This window comes from Nomascus leucogenys, chromosome 8 (assembly GCF_006542625.1).
Source record: "Nomascus leucogenys isolate Asia chromosome 8, Asia_NLE_v1, whole genome shotgun sequence".
In the NCBI taxonomy this organism is placed as follows: domain Eukaryota; kingdom Metazoa; phylum Chordata; class Mammalia; order Primates; family Hylobatidae; genus Nomascus; species Nomascus leucogenys.
In genome coordinates this window covers 61,470,248-61,488,886 of record NC_044388.1, presented here as the reverse complement: position 1 = coordinate 61,488,886, position 18,639 = coordinate 61,470,248, and the positions used below count along the sequence as shown (strand labels likewise).

General features: G+C 41.7%; 1 protein-coding gene across 14 annotated transcripts in view; it reads right to left on the bottom strand.

The window, feature by feature from the left end:
• The window catches only part of PHACTR1 (phosphatase and actin regulator 1), a 581,376-nt gene that overhangs the window by 233,098 nt on the left and 329,639 nt on the right, over positions 1 to 18,639 (bottom strand). For all 14 annotated transcript variants that reach the window (XM_030817298.1, XM_012509150.2, XM_030817300.1 and 11 more), the window contains one exon: positions 12,299 to 12,463. In XM_030817298.1, coding sequence (XP_030673158.1) covers positions 12,299 to 12,463 — 165 coding nt within the window. The remainder of the gene's footprint in view (positions 1 to 12,298; positions 12,464 to 18,639) is intronic.

Sequence of the window (18,639 nt, the reverse complement as noted above, 5' to 3'; positions counted from 1 at the left end):
ACTTTAAAACCAATTTTTTTTATTTTAAAAATTGTCAACTTTACTGAGGTATAATTGTGTACAAACTACATATGTAAATATACAAGTAGATGAGTTGGACATATGCATACAACCATGATGTCATCACCACCATCAAGGTAATAAACACATCCATCACCTTCAAAAGTTTCCTTGTGCTCCTCTGTGGGGTGTGTGTGTGTATGTGTGTGTGATAAGAACATTTAACATAAAATCTACCGTCTTAAGTTTTTAAGTGCACAATACTGGATTGTTAATTAGAGGCACTGTATTATACAGTAGATCTCTAGAACTTATTCATCTTGCATAACTGAGCTTTTATGGCCATTAAGAAACAACTCCCCATTTCCCCCTCCCCTGGCAACCACCCTTCTACTTGACTCTTCAGATACCTCATGGAAGTGGGCTCATGCCACATTTGTCCATCTGTACCCGGTATGTTTCACCTGGCATGGTGTCCTCCAGGTTCACCCATTTTGTCACAAATGGTAGGATTTCCTTCTTAAGACTAAATAATATTGCCCCCAAATGTCAAAACGGAACATTCCATGCCAAAGGCGACACTGCTTCTATCTCTCCTTCTCATGTTCGACCCATTACTAAGTCATTTGTTCCTTATACAATCTCCCAAATCCATCCTTTTCTACCACCAGACATTAGTTCAGGCTACTATCATCTGCATAATGCCTCCCACTGGTCTGTCTGCAGCCACTCACACTCCTGAATTTGCTCTAAACAAGGCAGAATCAGTGGGGAGCTGGTCTTTGGTTACCTCGCCAGCCTCAGCCCGCACCACACTCAGCTCTCCGTTCTCCAGCCACTGATCTTTCTCGCTCTCCCAGACTGCTCACCTCTTCTTCTTCTACCACAGGGCCTTTGCACAAGCTCTTTCTGCTGCTCATTTTCTACATTTCTACACTTTCCTCAGACTCCAGCCCAAACCTCTCTTCCTTAGGAAAGTTTCCCTGACCCCTCAAGACTAAGTGAAGTCCCCCCTCTCCTTCTCCCAAGTACCTTTCCTTCATTGCCCTTATCACAGGTGAGATTTTACCTTTATTTTTGTAATTTCAACGTTTGACCAGCTGTCTCTCCATTATATCATGCATGCCAGGAGGTCACCGACTAGGTCTGGTTTGGCTCACGGCTGTATACCCAGAGCCAGGTGACATTCTGGCATGTGGTAGACACTCAGTAAAAGTTTTTCATGTTTTTCTCTCCCTTCCAATGACCAAGACCCTAGGTGTGCAGAAAATCTTAGAAGCACAAAGGGAATTCTGACACATTGTAGATTTCCATGGCCGACCCTGCAGCTTATGATTTTCTGTCAAAGGAAATAAAAGCATAACTCAGTGGTGTCTTCACAGTTGCTGCCTGCCAGTTCTACTTTTCTATAAGTACAGTCCTCATTTTCAAGGAATTTGGATAAGATCGCTGCAGTTGACTATTTTGGGGAGGCACTGCCTGTTCTATTTCAGAGGGGATGTTATCATCTGTCTTCATTCCTGGGGCAGGTGTGGAGATGCATTGTGGACCCCATTGCAGATTCACATAAGAAGCTGAATGTATCAGGCTCATCGGTTCACAAGCCCTGGGCAGGGCCTCGGAGGGCAGACTGAAAGGCATGTGAGGATTGTCTTCCCTGAGGACCCATTATTTTATGTTCCATCCATTCCTGTTTTCTTCCTGCCATCCTGTGATGCAGGACATCTGCTGAGAGCTACTCCATGTCTTAATAGTGCATTTACCACCATTTGGAGCTCAACCCCTGGGTCTTAATGCTCAGGGCCTTTTAAGGATGGCAGCCTTCAGCTTAGAATAGGAAGGATGTAAGAGTAGCATTCGAAGTGGAGGTCTACATTCAAAACATCCATGTAATCATTGATGTCAAAATTGAGGGAAACGTTGAAATCATAATTTTCCAATGTAGTTTTCTTATTGCTACACAACTGGTAAATAAAATTTGAGTGTCCCCTTGTATAAGGTACACCATCTACTATCAAATATTGTAATTTATTCCTTGTATAAAGGTATACCCAGAAATTTAATTACAAAGAGACACATAAGCCCCTGTAACAAGTTACAGTTAAACCACAGTATACCTAATCATGGCAAATTATAAATGTAACCCAGTCTGTAAACAATAACAAGCAAAGTAAACATTGTATTGACGTCTGTCTGTGTGTTCAAAGAAGGATATAATTTTAAATACAAGTAAATAATAAGAATATATGGGCTTATTCTTTCTTTTTAAAATGGTGGATAATATTGTACATATGAAAGGATATGATATAGACTGAGCAGGATTTTCTCATTAACCAAGCTCTACTCAGGCTCCCCTGAACTTCTTTTTCCTTTTTTTAAAAATTAATACACAATAGTTGTATATATTTTGGGGGTGCATGTGATATTTTGATGCATGTATACAATGTGTAGTGATCAAATCAGGGTAACTGGAAATATCCGTCATCTCAAACAGTTATCTTGTCTTTGTTGGAACATTCCAATTCTTCTCTTCTAGCTATTTGATATGTATAAAAAATTCTTAACTATAGTCCACTCTATTATCAAATATTATACTTTATTCCTTCTATCTAACTCTGGTTTTGTACTCATTAACCAACTTCTCTTCGTTCTCCCTTCCCCCACCCTGAACTCCTTTTCAACTGAGCCTGACTTTGGCCTTCCATGTTCTTCTTTCCATTGTCCAATTTTAGCAAGGATCCTGGTAAGTCAGTTTAACCAGAATCTCCCCATCCTCAATATCAGATAATTCTCATTATCTAATCATTAGGTTCCTCAGTCCCCACCATCTCCTAGGTGATATCTGATCACCCTGGCCTGTCTTCAGCGAGAATCCTGTTAGATTGGCTTAGCCAGAATCCCCCTTATTCCTGATGTTTCCTTTCAGTAATTTCCCACCTAGGGACCCTCACTCTGCTCCTTGATTGTAAATTCCCACTTGCCCATGCTGTATCAGAGTTGAGTCCTGACCATTTCTCCCACTGCAAGACCCTATATTGCAGTGGTCCCTATACTTCTCTCAGTGGTGTTGAATAAAGACTGCCTTATCTTCAACAAGTGTCAATGAATAACTTTTCCTTTAACAACACATACATACAAGACAAAGATAGGTATACTAGCTAAAATTGGGTAACCAATGAACATTCCCTCAATCAACCAATTCTCACATATATTTACTTAGATATGACTCTTACACACACATGGAAAAGTTTGCTTTGTGTATGTGTGAGATTGAGTCTCAGCTGGTCACCCAAGCTGGAGTACAGTGGCACGATCACAGCTCACTGAAGTCTTGAACTCCTGGGTTCAAGCAATCCTCTCACCTCAGCTTCCTGAGTACCTGGGACTACAGACATGTGTCCCCATGTTAATTTTGTTTTATAGAGATGAGGTCTCACTATGTTGCCCAGGGTGGTTTTTAACTCCTGGGCTCAAGGGATCCTCTTACCTGGGCTGCCCAAAATGTTGAGATTGCAAGAGTGAGCTACTGTGCCTGGCCAACTTTTTTAAAACTAGCATACCTTTAGTTATATCATGCACCCATCCATCTATCATGATATAAAGATATTCTGTGGTGTATTCTCTACTTTCTCTAATTCAGGAGCGGAATGTCTCTAAGAAAACAAAACAAAACTGCATACAAATGTCACATTCAACTGCCACGTTAATCAGTCTGGTCACAGAGGTCACAAGAACTTGCTATGATCATTAATGATAAGAATGATTTAAGGTTAGCAACTCTGCTTGTCACGTGTTTTCATTCTTTCTCTCAAACAAGCTTAAAACAAAACTTTTGAAGATGTTTAATAATTCATGAGTAATCTGATGCCATTGTATTTGCACCTATCAGGTGATATGTTTTCCAATGTCTTGAAGAAGTTGGTATAATCGGTCCTGTGAGAAGCCTCAGGGCTTTGCCTTGTGGCCTTGTCAAATGAACTAAACAAAGCCCTTGACTTGCCAAGAGGAAATGCATCCATCACTCCATCATTCAGGGATTCATGGTGACAAATGACAATTACCGAGATGTGTGTACAAACTATTTTGCTTAGCAAAGTCAGGAAGAGACCTTATGGCATCTTTGTTTTATATATACATACGTTTTCAATGGTTACAAAACACTCCCATTTTCTTTCTTGTTTCACTGTCTTACATCTTACTTTACCTAAAGAATATATTTCATTTAGATTTCTTCTCTCTGAGACAATGACCTAAGTGCCCTTTTCTGTCTCAGTGGAGGATACACATTTGGAGTTTTGCTCACTTGTAAATCACTCAGTTGTTTTTAAGGATGTACAAATGACCTACAGGTTTTGTGACACCTTAAGGAACCAGCACAATGACTGAGAGAGTAGAGAATGCAGAGTCAGAGTGGTGGGACTTATATGGGTAATGATTTAGAAATTTATGAAATTCAGAGATTCATTCTTATCTCAGGAATTAACAAATATAACATCAGGATAGTGGGGCTTCCATCTAAGAAACAGAGTCAGAAAACATGGCTATCATGAGAATTAAGATTTCAAGACTCTGCAGCTTTTCTATGTTATTCTCTTTCTTTCCCAAAAGTGATTAGCATTAAGATTCTCAGATCTGTGGACTGATATTCAGGTACAAGAAGCCCATCTCCTATTTCAAGGTTAGTTTGGGGGTGAGGCAAAGAGGGAGGAAACCCAAGAAATGGAAGAGGTGATGATTCTGAGCAGGCGAGCAGGCAGGTTGAGTTTTTGAGGATGTAGAGGGAAGAAGGAAATGAAAACCTTGGGGTAGCCCTGGCAATGACTGGACACGTGATTAGAAAAATCAAAACAAAGTGCCATGGAATTAGTTGTGTCCCTCCCAAATTCATATGTTGAAACTCTCACTCCCCATGTGCTGGTATTTGGAGAAAGGGGACTTTGGGAAGTGATTAGGATTAGATGAGGTCAGGCAGATAGGGCACTCATGATGGAATTAGTGTCTTTATAAGGAGAGACTCTCGACAGCCTGCTCACACTCGCTTACCTACATGCTCTCTCTGTGCACACAAAAATGAAGAGGTGATGTGAGTGTACAGCAAGATGGCTGCCACCTACAAGCCAAGAGAAGAGGCCTCAAAAGAAAACCTATCTTGCCAACAACTTGATCTTGGACTTACAGCCTCCAGAACTGTGAGAAACACATTTCTGTTGTTTAAGCCACCCAGTCTATGGTATTTTGTTATGGCAGCCCAAACAGACCAAAACCAAAGAGAATCTGTATAGCTCTTCCACTATCTGATCACAGACCCAATGGGGCAAAGTCAAAACTCTGTGTCTTTCCCTGTAGCACGTTTCCCTCTGCACACCCTTACTTATTTAAAAAATATCCACCTAAGACGCCACACAAACTCTCCACAAATATTAACACATGTAAGGTATTAGTCATACTTCTATTTTATACATGAGGAAGCTGAGGCACAGCATTAATAAACTGACCAAGATCATATAACCAGCAAGTATCAGATTTGGGATTCAAATCCAGGAAGTCTGGCTCCAGGATCTGTGCTCTTAACCCCTCAGCTGTCCTCATTTCCCCCACATTTCTCTGCTGTCCATTGAGCCACAAACCATACAGTTATCTTTGCCACTACAATGATTCATTTGTATTCTTTGTTTTCCTGCTATGTCCAAGAATCACTTATTCAAGGCTTTTCCTCCATGAAATAACCTATTCTTATCTGCCAGTAACCATATAACTTGTTTTCTGCTATGTGTTCACTTTTACTGGAATAGTGAAAATAACAATGAATATAATAAACGCATCATCAATGCCAGAATGAAAGCATTCAATTATAGCAAAGGCGGAGTTCTAAATTCAGATTATTCATAGATCAAATTAAAAGGGTGGTTCTTTAATTTAAAAACAAACAAAAAACCATGAGATAGAAGAAAACACATAGGATATAAAAGTCATTCTTGGGGGTGGAGCCAAGATGGCCGAATAGGAAGAGCTCAGGTCTACAGCTCCCAGCGTGAGCGGCACAGAAGACGGGTGATTTCTGCATTTCCGTTTGAGGTACGGGGTTCATCTCACTAGGGAGTGCCTAACAGTGGGTGCAGGACAGTCGGTGAAGCGCACTGTGCGCGAGCCGAAGCAGGGCAAGGCATTGCCTCACTCGGGAAGCGCAAGGGGTCAGGGAGTTCCCTTTTCTAGTCAAAGAAAGGGGTAACAGACGGCACCTGGAAAATCGGGTCAGTCCCACCCTAATACTGCGCTTTTCCAACGGGCCTGGCAAACGGCACACCAGGAGATTGTGTCCCGCACCTGGCTCGGAGGGTCCTATGCCCATGGAGTCTCGCTGATTGCTAGCACAGCAGTCTGAGATCAAACTGCAAGGCGGTAGTGAGGCTTGGGGAGGGGCGCCCACCATTGCCCAGGCTTGCTTAGGTAAACAAAGCAGCCAGGAAGCTCAAACTGGGTGGAACCCATCACAGCTCAAGGAGGCCTGCCTGCCTCTATAGGCTCCACCTCTGGGGGCAGGGCACAGAAAAACAAAAATTCAGCAGGAACCTCTGCAGACTTAAATGTCCCTGTCTGACAGCCTTGAAGAGAGTAGTGGTTCTCCCAGCACGCAGCTGGATATCTAAGAACCGACAGACTGCCTCCTAAAGTGGGTCCCTGACCCCTGAGCAGCCTAACTGGGAGGCACCCCCCAGTGGGACAGATTGACACCTCACTCCGCCAGGTACTCCTCTGAGACAAAACCTCCAGAGGAACTATCAGACAGCCGAATTTGTGGTCTCATGAAAATCCACTGTTCTGCAGCCACCGCAGCTGACACTCAGCCAAACAGGGTCTGGAGTGGACCTCTAGCAAACTCCAATAGACCTGTAGCTGAGGGTCCTGTCTGGGAGAAGGAAAACTAACAAACAGAAAGGACATCCACACCAAAAATCCATCTATACATCACCATCATGAAAGACCAAAAGTAGATGAAACCACAAAGATGGGAAAAAAACAGAGCAGAAAAACTGGAAACTCTAAAAAGCAGAGCACCTCTCCTCCTCCAAAGGAACATAGTTCTTCACCAGCAACAGAACAAAGCTGGATGGAGAATGACTTTGACGAGTTGAGAGAAGAAGGCTTCTGACGATCAAACTACTCCAAGCTATGGGAGGAAATTCAAAACAATAGCAAAGAAGTTAAAAACTTTGAAAAAAAATTAGACGAATGGATAACTAGAATAACCAATGGAGAGAAGGGCTTAGAGGAGCTGATGGAGCTGAAAGCCAAGTTTCGAGAACTACGCAAAGATTGCAAAAGCCTCGGGAGCCGATGCGATCAACTGGAAGAAAAGGTATCAGTGATGGAAGATGAAATGAATGAAATGAAGCGAGAAGGGAAGTTTAGAGAAAAAAGAATGAAAAGAAACAAACAAAGCCTCCAAGAAATTTGGGACTACGTGAAAAGACCGAATCCACATCTGATTGGTGTACCTGAAAATGACGGGGAGAATGGAACCAAGTTGGAAAACAACTCTGCAAGATATTATCCAGGAGAATTTCCCCAATCTAGCAAGGCAGGCCAACATTCAGATTCAGGAAATGCAGAGAACGCCACAAAGACACTCCTCGAGAAGAGCAATCCAAGACACATAATTGTCAGATTCACCAAAGTTGAAATGAAGGAAAAAATGTTACGGGAGGCCAGAGAGAAAGGTCGGGTTACCCACAAAGGGAAGCCCATCAGACTAACAGCTGATCTCTCGGCAGAAACTCTACAAGCCAGAAGAGAGTGGGGGCTGATATTCAACATTCTTAAAGAAAAGAATTTTCAACCCAGAATTTCATATCCAGCCAAACTAAGCTTCATAAGTGAAGGAGAAATAAAATACTTTACAGAGAAGCAAATGCTGAGTGATTTTGTCACCACCAGGCCTGCCCTAAAAGAGCTCCTGAAGGAAGCACTAAACATGGAAAGGAACAACCGGCACCAGCAACTGCAAAAACATGCCAAACTGTAAAGACCATCGAGGCTAGGAAGAAACTGCATCAACTAACGAGCAACATAACCAACTAACATCATAATGACAGGATCAAATTCACACATAACAATATTAACTTTAAATGTAAATGGGCTAAATGCTCCAATTAAAAGACACAGACTGGCAAATTAGATAAGGAGTCAAGACCCATCAGTGTGCTGTATTCAGGAAACCTAACTCACGTGCAGAGACACACATAGACTCAAAATAAAGGGATGGAGGAAGATCTATCAAGCAAATGGAAAACGAAAAAAGGCAGGGGTTGCAACCTTAGTCTTTGATAAAATAGACTTTAAACCAACAAAGATCAAAAGAGACAAAGAAGGCCATTACATAATGGTAAAGGGATCAATTCAACAAGAAGAGCTAACTATCCTAAATATATATGCACCCAACACAGGAGCACCCAGATTCATAAAGCAAGTCCTCAGTGACCTACAAAGGGACTTAAACTCCCACACAATAATAATGGGAGATTTTAACACCCCACTGTCAACATTAGACAGATCAACGAGACAGAAAGTTAACAAGGATATCCAGGAATTGAACTCAGCTCTGCACAAAGTGGACCTAATAGACATCTACAGAACTCTCCACCCCAAATCAACAGAATATACATTTTTTTCAGCACCACACCACACCTATTCCAAAATTGACCACATAGTTGGAAGTAAAGCTCTCCTCAGCAAATGTAAAAGAACAGAAATTATAACAAACTGTCTCTCAGACCACAGTGCAATCAAACTAGAACTCAGGATTAAGAAACTCACTCAAAACCGCTCAACTACATGGAAACTGAACAACCTGCTCCTGAATGACTACTGGGTACATAATGAAATGAAGGCAGAAATGAAGATGTTCTTTGAAACCAATGAGAACAAAGACACAACATACCAGAATCTCTGGGACACGTTCAAAGCACTGTGTAGATGGAAATTTATAGCACTAAATGCCCACAAGAGAAAGCAGGAAAGATCCAAAACTGACACCCTAACATCACAATTAAAAGAACTAGAAAAGCAAGAGCAAACACATTCGAAAGCTAGCAGAAGGGCTAGAAATAACTAAAATCAGAGCAGAACTGAAGGAAATAGAGACACAAAAAACCCTTCAAAAAATTAATGAATCCAGGAGCTGGTTTTTTGAAAAGATCAACAAAATTGAGAGACCGCTAGCAAGACTAATAAAGAAGAAAAGAGAGAAGAATCAAATAGATGCAATAAAAAATGAAAAAGGGGATATCACCACCAATCCCACAGAAATATAATCTACCATCAGAGAATACTACAAACACCTCTATGCAAATAAACTAGAAAATCTAGAAGAAATGGATAAATTCCTCGACAAATACACCCTCCCAACACTAAACCAGGAAGAAGTTGAATCTCTGAATAGACCAATAACAGGCTCTGAAATTGTGGCAATAATCAATAGCTTACCAACCAAAAAGAGTCCAGGACCTGATGGATTCACAGCTGAATTCTACCAGAGGTACAAGGAGGAACTGGTACCATTCCTTCTGAAACTATTCCAATCGATAGAAAAAGAGGGAATCCTCCCTAACACATTTTATGAGGCCAGCATTGTCCTGATACCAAAGCCTGGCAGAGACATAACCAAAAAAGAGAATTTCAGACCAATATCCTTGATGAACATTGATGCAAAAATCCTTGATAAAATACTGGCAAACCGAATCCAGCAGCACATCAAAAAGCTTATATACCATGATCAAGTGGGCTTCATCCCTGGGATGCAAGGCTGGTTCAACATATGCAAATCCATAAATGTAATCCAGCATATAAACAGAACCAAAGACAAAAACCACACGATTATCTCAATAGATGCAGAAAAGGCCTTTGACAAAATTCAACAACCCTTCATGCTAAAAACTCTCAATAAATTAGGTATTGATGGGACGTATCTCGAAATAATAAGAGCCATCTATGACAAACCCACAGCCAATATCATACTGAATAGGCAAAAACTGGAAACATTCCCTTTGAAAACTGGCACAAGACAGGGATGCCCTCTCTCACCACTCCTATTCAACACAGTGCTGGAAGTTCTGGCCAGGGCAATCAGGCAGGAGAAGGAAATAAAGGGTATTCAATTAGGAAAAGAAGAAGTCAAATTGTCCCTGTTTGCAGATGACATGATTGTATATCTAGAAATCCCCATTGTCTCAGCCCCAAATCTCCTTAAGCTAATTAGCAACTTCAGCAAAGTCTCAGGATACAAAATCAATGTACAAAAATCACAAGCATTCTTGTACACCAATCACAGACAAACAGAGAGCCAACTCATGAGTGAACTCCCATTCACAATTGCTTCAAAGAGAATCAAATACCTAGGAATCCAACTTACAAGGGATGTGAAGGACCTCTTCAAGGAGAACTACAAACCACTGCTCAATGAAATCAAAGAGGATACAAACAAATGGAAGAACATTCCATGCTCATGGGTTGGAAGAATCAATATCATGAAAATGGCCATACTGCCCAAGGTAATTTATAGATACAATGCCATCCCCATCAAGCTACCAATGACTTTCTTCACAGAATTGGAAAAAACTACTTTAAAGTTCATATGGAACCAAAAAAGAGCCCACATCACCAAGTCAATCCTAAGCCAAAAGAACAAAGCTGGAGGCATCACGCTACCTGACTTTAAACTATAGTACAAGGCTACAGTAACCACAACAGCATGGTACTGGTACCACAACAGAGACATAGATCAATGGAACAGAACAGAGCCCTCAGAAATGATGCTGCATATCTACAACTATCTGATCTTTGACAAACCTGACAAAAACAAGCAGTGGGGAAAGGATTCCCTATTTAATAAATGGTGCTGGGAAAACTGGCTAGCCATATGTAGAAAGCTGAAACTGGATCCCTTCCTTACACCTTATACAAAAATTAATTCAAGATGGATTAAAGACTTACATGTTAGACCTAAAACCATAAAAACTCTAGAAGAAAGCCTAGGCAATACCATTCAGGACATAGGCATGGGCAAGGACTTCATGTCTAAAACACCAAAAGCAATGGCAACAAAAGCCAAAATTGACAAATGGGATGTCATTAAACTAAAGAGCTTCTGCACAGCAAAAGAAACTACCATCAGAGTGAACAGGCAACCTACAGAATGGGAGAAAATTTTTGCAAGCTACTCATGTGACAAAGGGCTAGTATCCAGAATCTACAATGAACTCAAACAAATTTACAAGAAAAAAACAAACAACCCCATCAAAAAGGGGGCGAAGGACATGAACAGACACTTCTCAAAAGAAGATATTTATGCAGCCAAAAAACACATGAAAAAATGCTCATCATCACTGGCCATCAGAGAAATGCAAATCAAAACCACAGTGAGATACCATATCACACCAGTTAGAATGGCCATCATTAAAAAGTCAGGAAACAACAGGTGCTGGAGAGGATGTGGAGAAATAGGAACACTTTTACACTGTTGGTGGGACTGTAAACTAGTTCAACCATTGTGGAAGTCAGTGTGGTGAGTCCTCAGGGATCTAGAACTAGAAATACCATTTGACCCAGCCATCCCATTACTGGGTATATACCCAAAGGACTATAAATCATGCTGCTATAAAGACACATGCACACGTATGTTTGTTGCGGCACTATTCACAATAGCAAAGACTTGGAACCAACCCAAATGTCCAACAACGATAGACTGGATTAAGAAAATGTGGCACATATACACCATGGAATACTATGCAGCCATAAAAAATGATGAGTTCATGTCCTTTGTAGGGACATGGATGAAACTGGAAAACATCATTCTCAGTAAACTATCACAAGGACAAAAAACCAAACACCGCATGTTCTCACTCATAGGTGGGAATTGAACAATGAGAACTCATGGACACAGGAAGGGGAACATCACACTCTGGGGACTGTTGTGGGTTGGGGGGACGGGGGAGGGACAGCATTAGGAGATATACCTAATGCTAAATGACGAGTTAATGGGTGCAGCAAACCAACATGGCACATGGATACATATGTAACAAACCTGCACACTGTGCACATGTACCCTAAAACCTAAAGTATAATAATATAAAAAAAAGTCATTTTTGATGATATTGAAAAAATTTTAAAGACAAGAGCAATTCCAAGGCTTGATATTTTTTCTCCATTGGTTCAAACAGCCTATTGCAATTAAATTCTATTAAGATAATAGAGTTGAAGGCAACAAACACCAAATGGGAAATGAAAAAACAAATCATCTAACCTGCTGACGTGTGTTTGAACTTTTCACTTTTCTTCTTCCTCCATTTCCAAGGCTTGAAAATCCTTCCCAGGTTGGCAAACTTACTTCTCCTGCGGATGGGTGGGGTGTGGGTGCCTGGGACGAGGGAGTCAGAACGCATTGCCGCCAGCCTCTCCACTTCCTCAGCTTGTTATTTCCAAGAAAGAGATGAAAATAAAGAGAGAAAAAAAGTGTTAAAATGGGAGCCTCACAGATGGCCAACGTTTTCCATGGTTACAGGTAACAGAAACCACGTGACTAGAGTTTCTCTTTGCCTTTTGGAATGGAAGTCATACCATTGTGTTCTGAAGGCTGAGGACAGTTGGCCAAGCCCTAGAAATTCAAAACACCCCAACCAAATTTGCTCAACTTCTACATAGGCTGGAGGAGGAAGAGAAAGAGGAGGAGAGCTCTCTGGACAAACCAGGGACTACCACCCAAAACAGGGAGAGGCCACCAGAAGATTCAAATGAGAGTCAGTGTAACTACTGGTTCGGCAATTTCTCAAATAAGACTTGGCAGACGTAATCACTACAGCACTGTCTACTGAGCAAAAAGAAGGGAGAAAACATTTATCAACTGTCTATTCCAAAGCCAACGCCTCCAATACCCACTGCTGTCTACTTCCCACTACCTGGCTTTACCTAGACCTTCAGCAGCACTGAAATCTGTTAAGCAAGTGACTGTACTTTAGGATTACTGATCGATTTTAGAGTCTCTCACACTTCCATTAGATTTTACAATTGTCTTAATTTCACTAGTTTTTCTTTTCCTGGAGTCTTTCTTAAAAAAAAATTATTAGAAATTGAGAGCTGGGGGTATCTTTAGGGAAAATCTATGCTAATCCCAATAATGAAACACTTGAGCATATTCAGACTTTCAATCTCATAATGCCTAGTGGACCCTTCCTTAAAGGCCACAATCATCCCACCCTCTTTTTACCACATGAAATAAACAAACTCTTTTCCATATTTACAGATTCCAATACCCCAACTTGAATTTTTAAGAAAGGAATAATCAGAGAAAATAAGCTCTTTGGCAAAATTGAGGGCGTGGAAGGAATTCAACTTCCCAGAAAGCAAAATGTTATCTGAAGCCGTGGCAAATCCCAAACCACTTTGTTCCCTCAAAAAAATCATCCAGACTTCTGCAACCTATGCATTCCTTGCAAGTTCAACCTGCCAATGACCATATAAAAATGATAGTCTGCTTGTTGTGGTCTGAACATAGTTTTAACTCAGGAGATCCATTCATTCAATACGTATGGAATTTTGAGTGTGTGCTGTGGCAGTTGTATTGGTGACAGATGTGATAAGCTACTAAGAGCTCCTCACAGCAGGACTGAAAGAAAGTAGATGGAATTGAGAGACACGTCGGAAGCAAAGTCAAAAGAACTTAGTGACTGAGTGACCAGAAGGACTGGAGGCATATCATTGGCAATTCCCAGATTCAGGTCAGCAGAGTGGTATCCTTCATTCATAGAGACAAGGAAGACAGGGGAGGGCACAGGTTTAGGGGTGAGGGTAGTGATGATTTGGACATGCTGCAATGAAGAGGGCACTTAAACCTTTACTACCTGGTTCAATGCACTGGGAGCTCCTCTTTTCAATCATTTAATTAAGTGGCCACTTAAATCTCTGACAGATACTCTGATCATTTCTGGGGAAGACACACAGGAAAACTGGTCTTGAGCACAGAGTCCCAAGGAGGACATAGAGGGATCAGTGTGTAAGAACATACCACAACAGAGCTACAATGTAAAACTCAGTGTAAGCGAAGAGCAGAGAGCAACTAATTATGCTTCACAGCATTGGAGAAGACCTCGAGGGAGGTCACTTTCAGCTTAAGTTTTGAAAGAGGAGGGACTGTTCTCCTGGCAAGGGGAAGAAGGAGAAGTGGATCCCTGGGAGGAGAAACAGACCCAACAGGAACAGAGAGGGAAGAAGGCATGGAACGTCTAGGGACTTCAAGGAACTCAGTCAACTGTCAGCCTGTGACGTTAGGTGAGATGAAGCACTAGTGGAGAGAGACAGGGGTTGGAGGGTCTGAAACCAGATCATGTAAGCCCTTGAAATGAATTGGCATTTGGGGTTTGAGCAGAGGGACAAGGAGAATTTGAAAATGGGAAACTGGTATTATCACATTCAACCAAAATGTATTGCATGTCCACTCTGTACCAGATGCTTAGGCTATGATGGTAAACAAAACAGATAAAAATACCAACTCATAGAGCTCACAAGCAGAGGTAGGGTGAAGGGCAGACAGCAAACACTGAAGCCAAATAAATTATAGAGTATGCCAGAAGATACTTGCTTTGGGGAAAAAAATAATGAGTGGAACCTGGTAAAATAGTTCAAGAGTAACTTGGGTGGAATGGGGGTGGTCAGCCTGATCGAGACGGTACATGATGAGGATGCAATTAGATTTGTTTCTTAGGAAGATTGTTGCAGCAGCAAACGTAACCTGACTTGGAATATGGGGAAATCCTTGACAGAGAGAACAATCAGGAGGACACTGCAATCACGGTAACTAGGATTCAAGCAGGGGCATGACAGAAGGATAGGAAGAAAAGATGGGATTCAGCCAGGTGGGAGAATCAGCAGATTTGGTAACTCTCTGGATAAACATGAGGAAGTACCAGGAGGTAAGAATGGCTAACATTTTTAGTTTTCATGACTATGTCAATGTGATGATTTTACATGATTTAAAGAATTTGATGACAAAGGAAGAAGCAGAATAGGATGGCAGCTCAATGGGGACAAGAACTTTGCAGCCAGATAATTCAGTATTTTTGCAAAGGCTTTTTAGGGGTTAGAACTTTATTTCCTGAGGTAACGAAGAACTATTGAGAGGAAATTTGCCAAGGTAGGAAGGAGAGACTTGATTTGGGGGTCAGTAGGCTGAGCTGCCAGAGCCAGGGGAAAGTGAGAGATCGAAGATGTAGACAAAAGGCTGAGAAATGTATGAAACATGGTTCTTAGGAAGGAGAAGAAGTGGGATCAAAAGAGCACAAAAGTATTACTGATCAGGAGATTTTATGCTGAGTGATTGAAAGTTTGAACTGAGGTCTCTGATCACAAACGGCGTAGATCAGATGTGGGCCTCAGGGAGATTAATCTAGCAGCAGTGGTAAAAGAACAGATTATTGGAGGCTAAAGGAGGAAGATAAAAGATTCAGAAGGTTTTAAGTATGGGTCATGGAACGGCTGAGAAGAGTGGTAACAACAACAACAACAACACAGCTACGACAAGGAATAAAAAAGGAAATCAAATCAGGCAAGTAAATGGCCTCAGAAGTAACACTGAATTTGAGCATTCTGCTTTTTAAATGGCATCAGCTGCTCGAGTTGGTGCTTCTTCAACAATGTCAGCAGAGCCACCCAAGTAGTGATAATTGCGGGAAACCACAGCAAAGAGGTGTTGAGTCCAGGACAGAAGCAAAGTCACCAGAGTCCAGAGGTCTGATTCTCACAGGTCACTTCCTCTTTCATACTCATCACTTTCCCCTCATTTCTTACCTTGGTGTATAGTCTTGTTGTTGTTTTTGTCCAGATTTTACAAGTCTCCAAACCTATATTCCCAGACTTACTCTCCTACCTTCAAACCTGTATTGGATACTTTTACTAGAAGCCTGTTCCTTGTAGGAACTGCAGGTGGCTCCCCACAGCATACAGTAGGAAGTTCTAATTTCCTGTATTGGCCTTCAGACAAGGCCAAGAATCACTTATTCAAGTTTTTTCTTCCATGAAATAACCTATTTTTTATATTAAAACAACCTGACTTATTACTCTCAACCTGAGTAAACTGCTCAGAATGATTTTCTAGTACTTCTCTAAACACGTGTTATAGCCAAAATGAAATACTCCCTGTAGAAGCACTCATGCCGGGATCTCTGGATCCCAGTGGGCTTCAAGGGGATGGGTATCTGCGTTTGGTTGGAAGATTTCCTATCATTCTTTGATTCTCAAAACAGCCTAAGACACAAAATGTGAAGTTTTTAAAATATTCAGTTTGAGAATTCTCTGAGTTCAGCCAACATAAAACATCTGCTAAAAGTTAAAGAGAGATTATATACAGAATCCTTTAAAAAATCAAGATAGCAATTATTCAGGGTTGATACTGAGTTTGCTTCTTATAGTTGGCACTCAATAATGACTTATTAAACTGATAACTGGATAACTGCATTTGATTCAGTTCATTCCCTCACATCTTCAGAGGTATGAAAATATGTATCGTTATTTGTCTTTAAAAAAATGTGCCATGAGAACCAAAAGGCTTTTCCATAATCACATCTTTAAGAAATGGATACAAACTATTCTGAAATTGCCCCATTAAAATAATGATATGAAATTAGAAGTGCCTTTGAAAAACCAAGAGTGGCAAGGAACAGAGGGTATTATAAAGGTATAATTATAACTCAATAATTAAATGAATCCTTAATAAGTATTATTATGAAATTCATGATGTTTAGCTCTTAAATTCAGTAGATTATTGAGCAGACTGGATCACATTAGGTTTAGTTGATTTATATTTTAATCACCCCATTACATTTTTCTCCAATTCATTTGATGATGGGGGCTAGCTTTGCCATCAGATAATGATATTGGAGGGCTTAAGTGTGAGGATGGCTCAAGAGTGAGCCAACTTATGAACACAGTTTGAAAAGGAAGGGAAGGCTTGGTGCGGTGGCTCATCCCTATAATCCCAGCACTTTGGGAGGCCAAGGCAGGTGGATCACCTGAGGTCAGGAGTTCAAGACCAGCCTGGCCAACATGGTGAAACCCTGTCTCTACTAAAAATACAAAAATAAGCTGGGTGTGGTGGCGTGTGCCTGTAATCCCAGCTACCGAGGCTGAGGCAGGAGAATCGCTTGAACCCAGGAGGCAGAGGTTGCAGTGAGCCAAGATTGCACCATTACACTCCAGCATAGGTGACAAAAGTGAAACTCCATCAGACACATACACACACACACACACACACACACACACACACACACACAAAGACGTGAAACAAAAAAACAGGGCTCAGAATAAAGTGGTCTCCCACTGCAGGAACCAGAGAAAGAAAGGGATGAAGGCAAGTGGGAGAGCAGGGCGCAGCCTGCCATGTTTTGAAATCACAAACAGCCTTTTTCGGAAATGGAGCATGTAAAGACAGCTTCACTTTGGCCTGCTCAACGGTGGCTACCTCATGCTGTCTGGAGAAAATGCTGAGCCACACATGAATCGGCTTGAATGTCAACTGCCAGGACTAAGCATGCTGAATCAAAACGTTGGAAGCTGGGCAGCTGAGCTCCTTCAGAAGGCTGAAGTGAGGAGCGAGCCATGGGCAAGCAAACTCCTGGGGTCTTTCCTGCCCTACCATCCAAGAGAACACTCTTAAAGGACCACACAGTTTGGGCTCCCACTTATGCCAAAACTGGGTTTTGTTTTATCCACAGGGTGGAAATTATTGGGAGATGATTTTTCTTTCTCCTTAGAAAGGCCAGTAAGAAAATGTATGCATGATTTTAATGAACAAGAACCAAAGTACCCAGGCCTGATGGTGTTCTGAACCCCAGCCCTTGTGGCAGCCTGGGATTACTCTTGGTGGGCTCCTAGGTCACGCAGTGGGAGGAGCTGGGCCGGGGCTTGGGGCGCTCCTCAGGTGCACCATATTTCTCCTGGTGGTTTGGCTTTCAAAAGGCATGTGCAAGGATGGCACCACCTTGGCTTCCTGCTGGCCTAGAAAGTGCTAGTCATACAGTATCCCAGTGAGCAACCTGGAATGAAGGCAGCATGGTGTCTGTGCCATCTGATGTCTAGTCAGAGTCAGCACCAGAGGCAGGAGTGCAGACCATTTGGGATCCCAGTGGAGATCTCTCCATGTGCTAAATGCTCCTAGGGTTTTTGGAAGACCTAAGATTCTCATAGATTGGATTGTTTCTTAACCCTAAGTGAACCCAATAACAGAACGTTTATGTTGCAGGATCTGATAACCTTCACTTTTGCTTGTGATTAGAAGGGGTTATATACCCCCCTTATTTCACCATCCTAGGAATGGGAACCAAAGATCAGAGTGGAGGTAAGGTAGGCTGTCAGCTCAGTACGCTGAAGCAGCACTGCTTTTTTTTTTTTTTTTTTTTTGAGACAGGGTTTTGCTCTGTCACCCATGCTGGAGTGCAGTGACGTGATCTCAGTTCACTGCAACCTCCACCTCCCAGATTCAAGCCATTCTCATGCCTCAGCCTCCCGAGTAGCCGGGACTACAGGCGCGCACTACCACACTCGGCTAATTTTTGTATTTTTAGCAGAGACAAGGTTTCACCATGTTGTCCAGGCTGG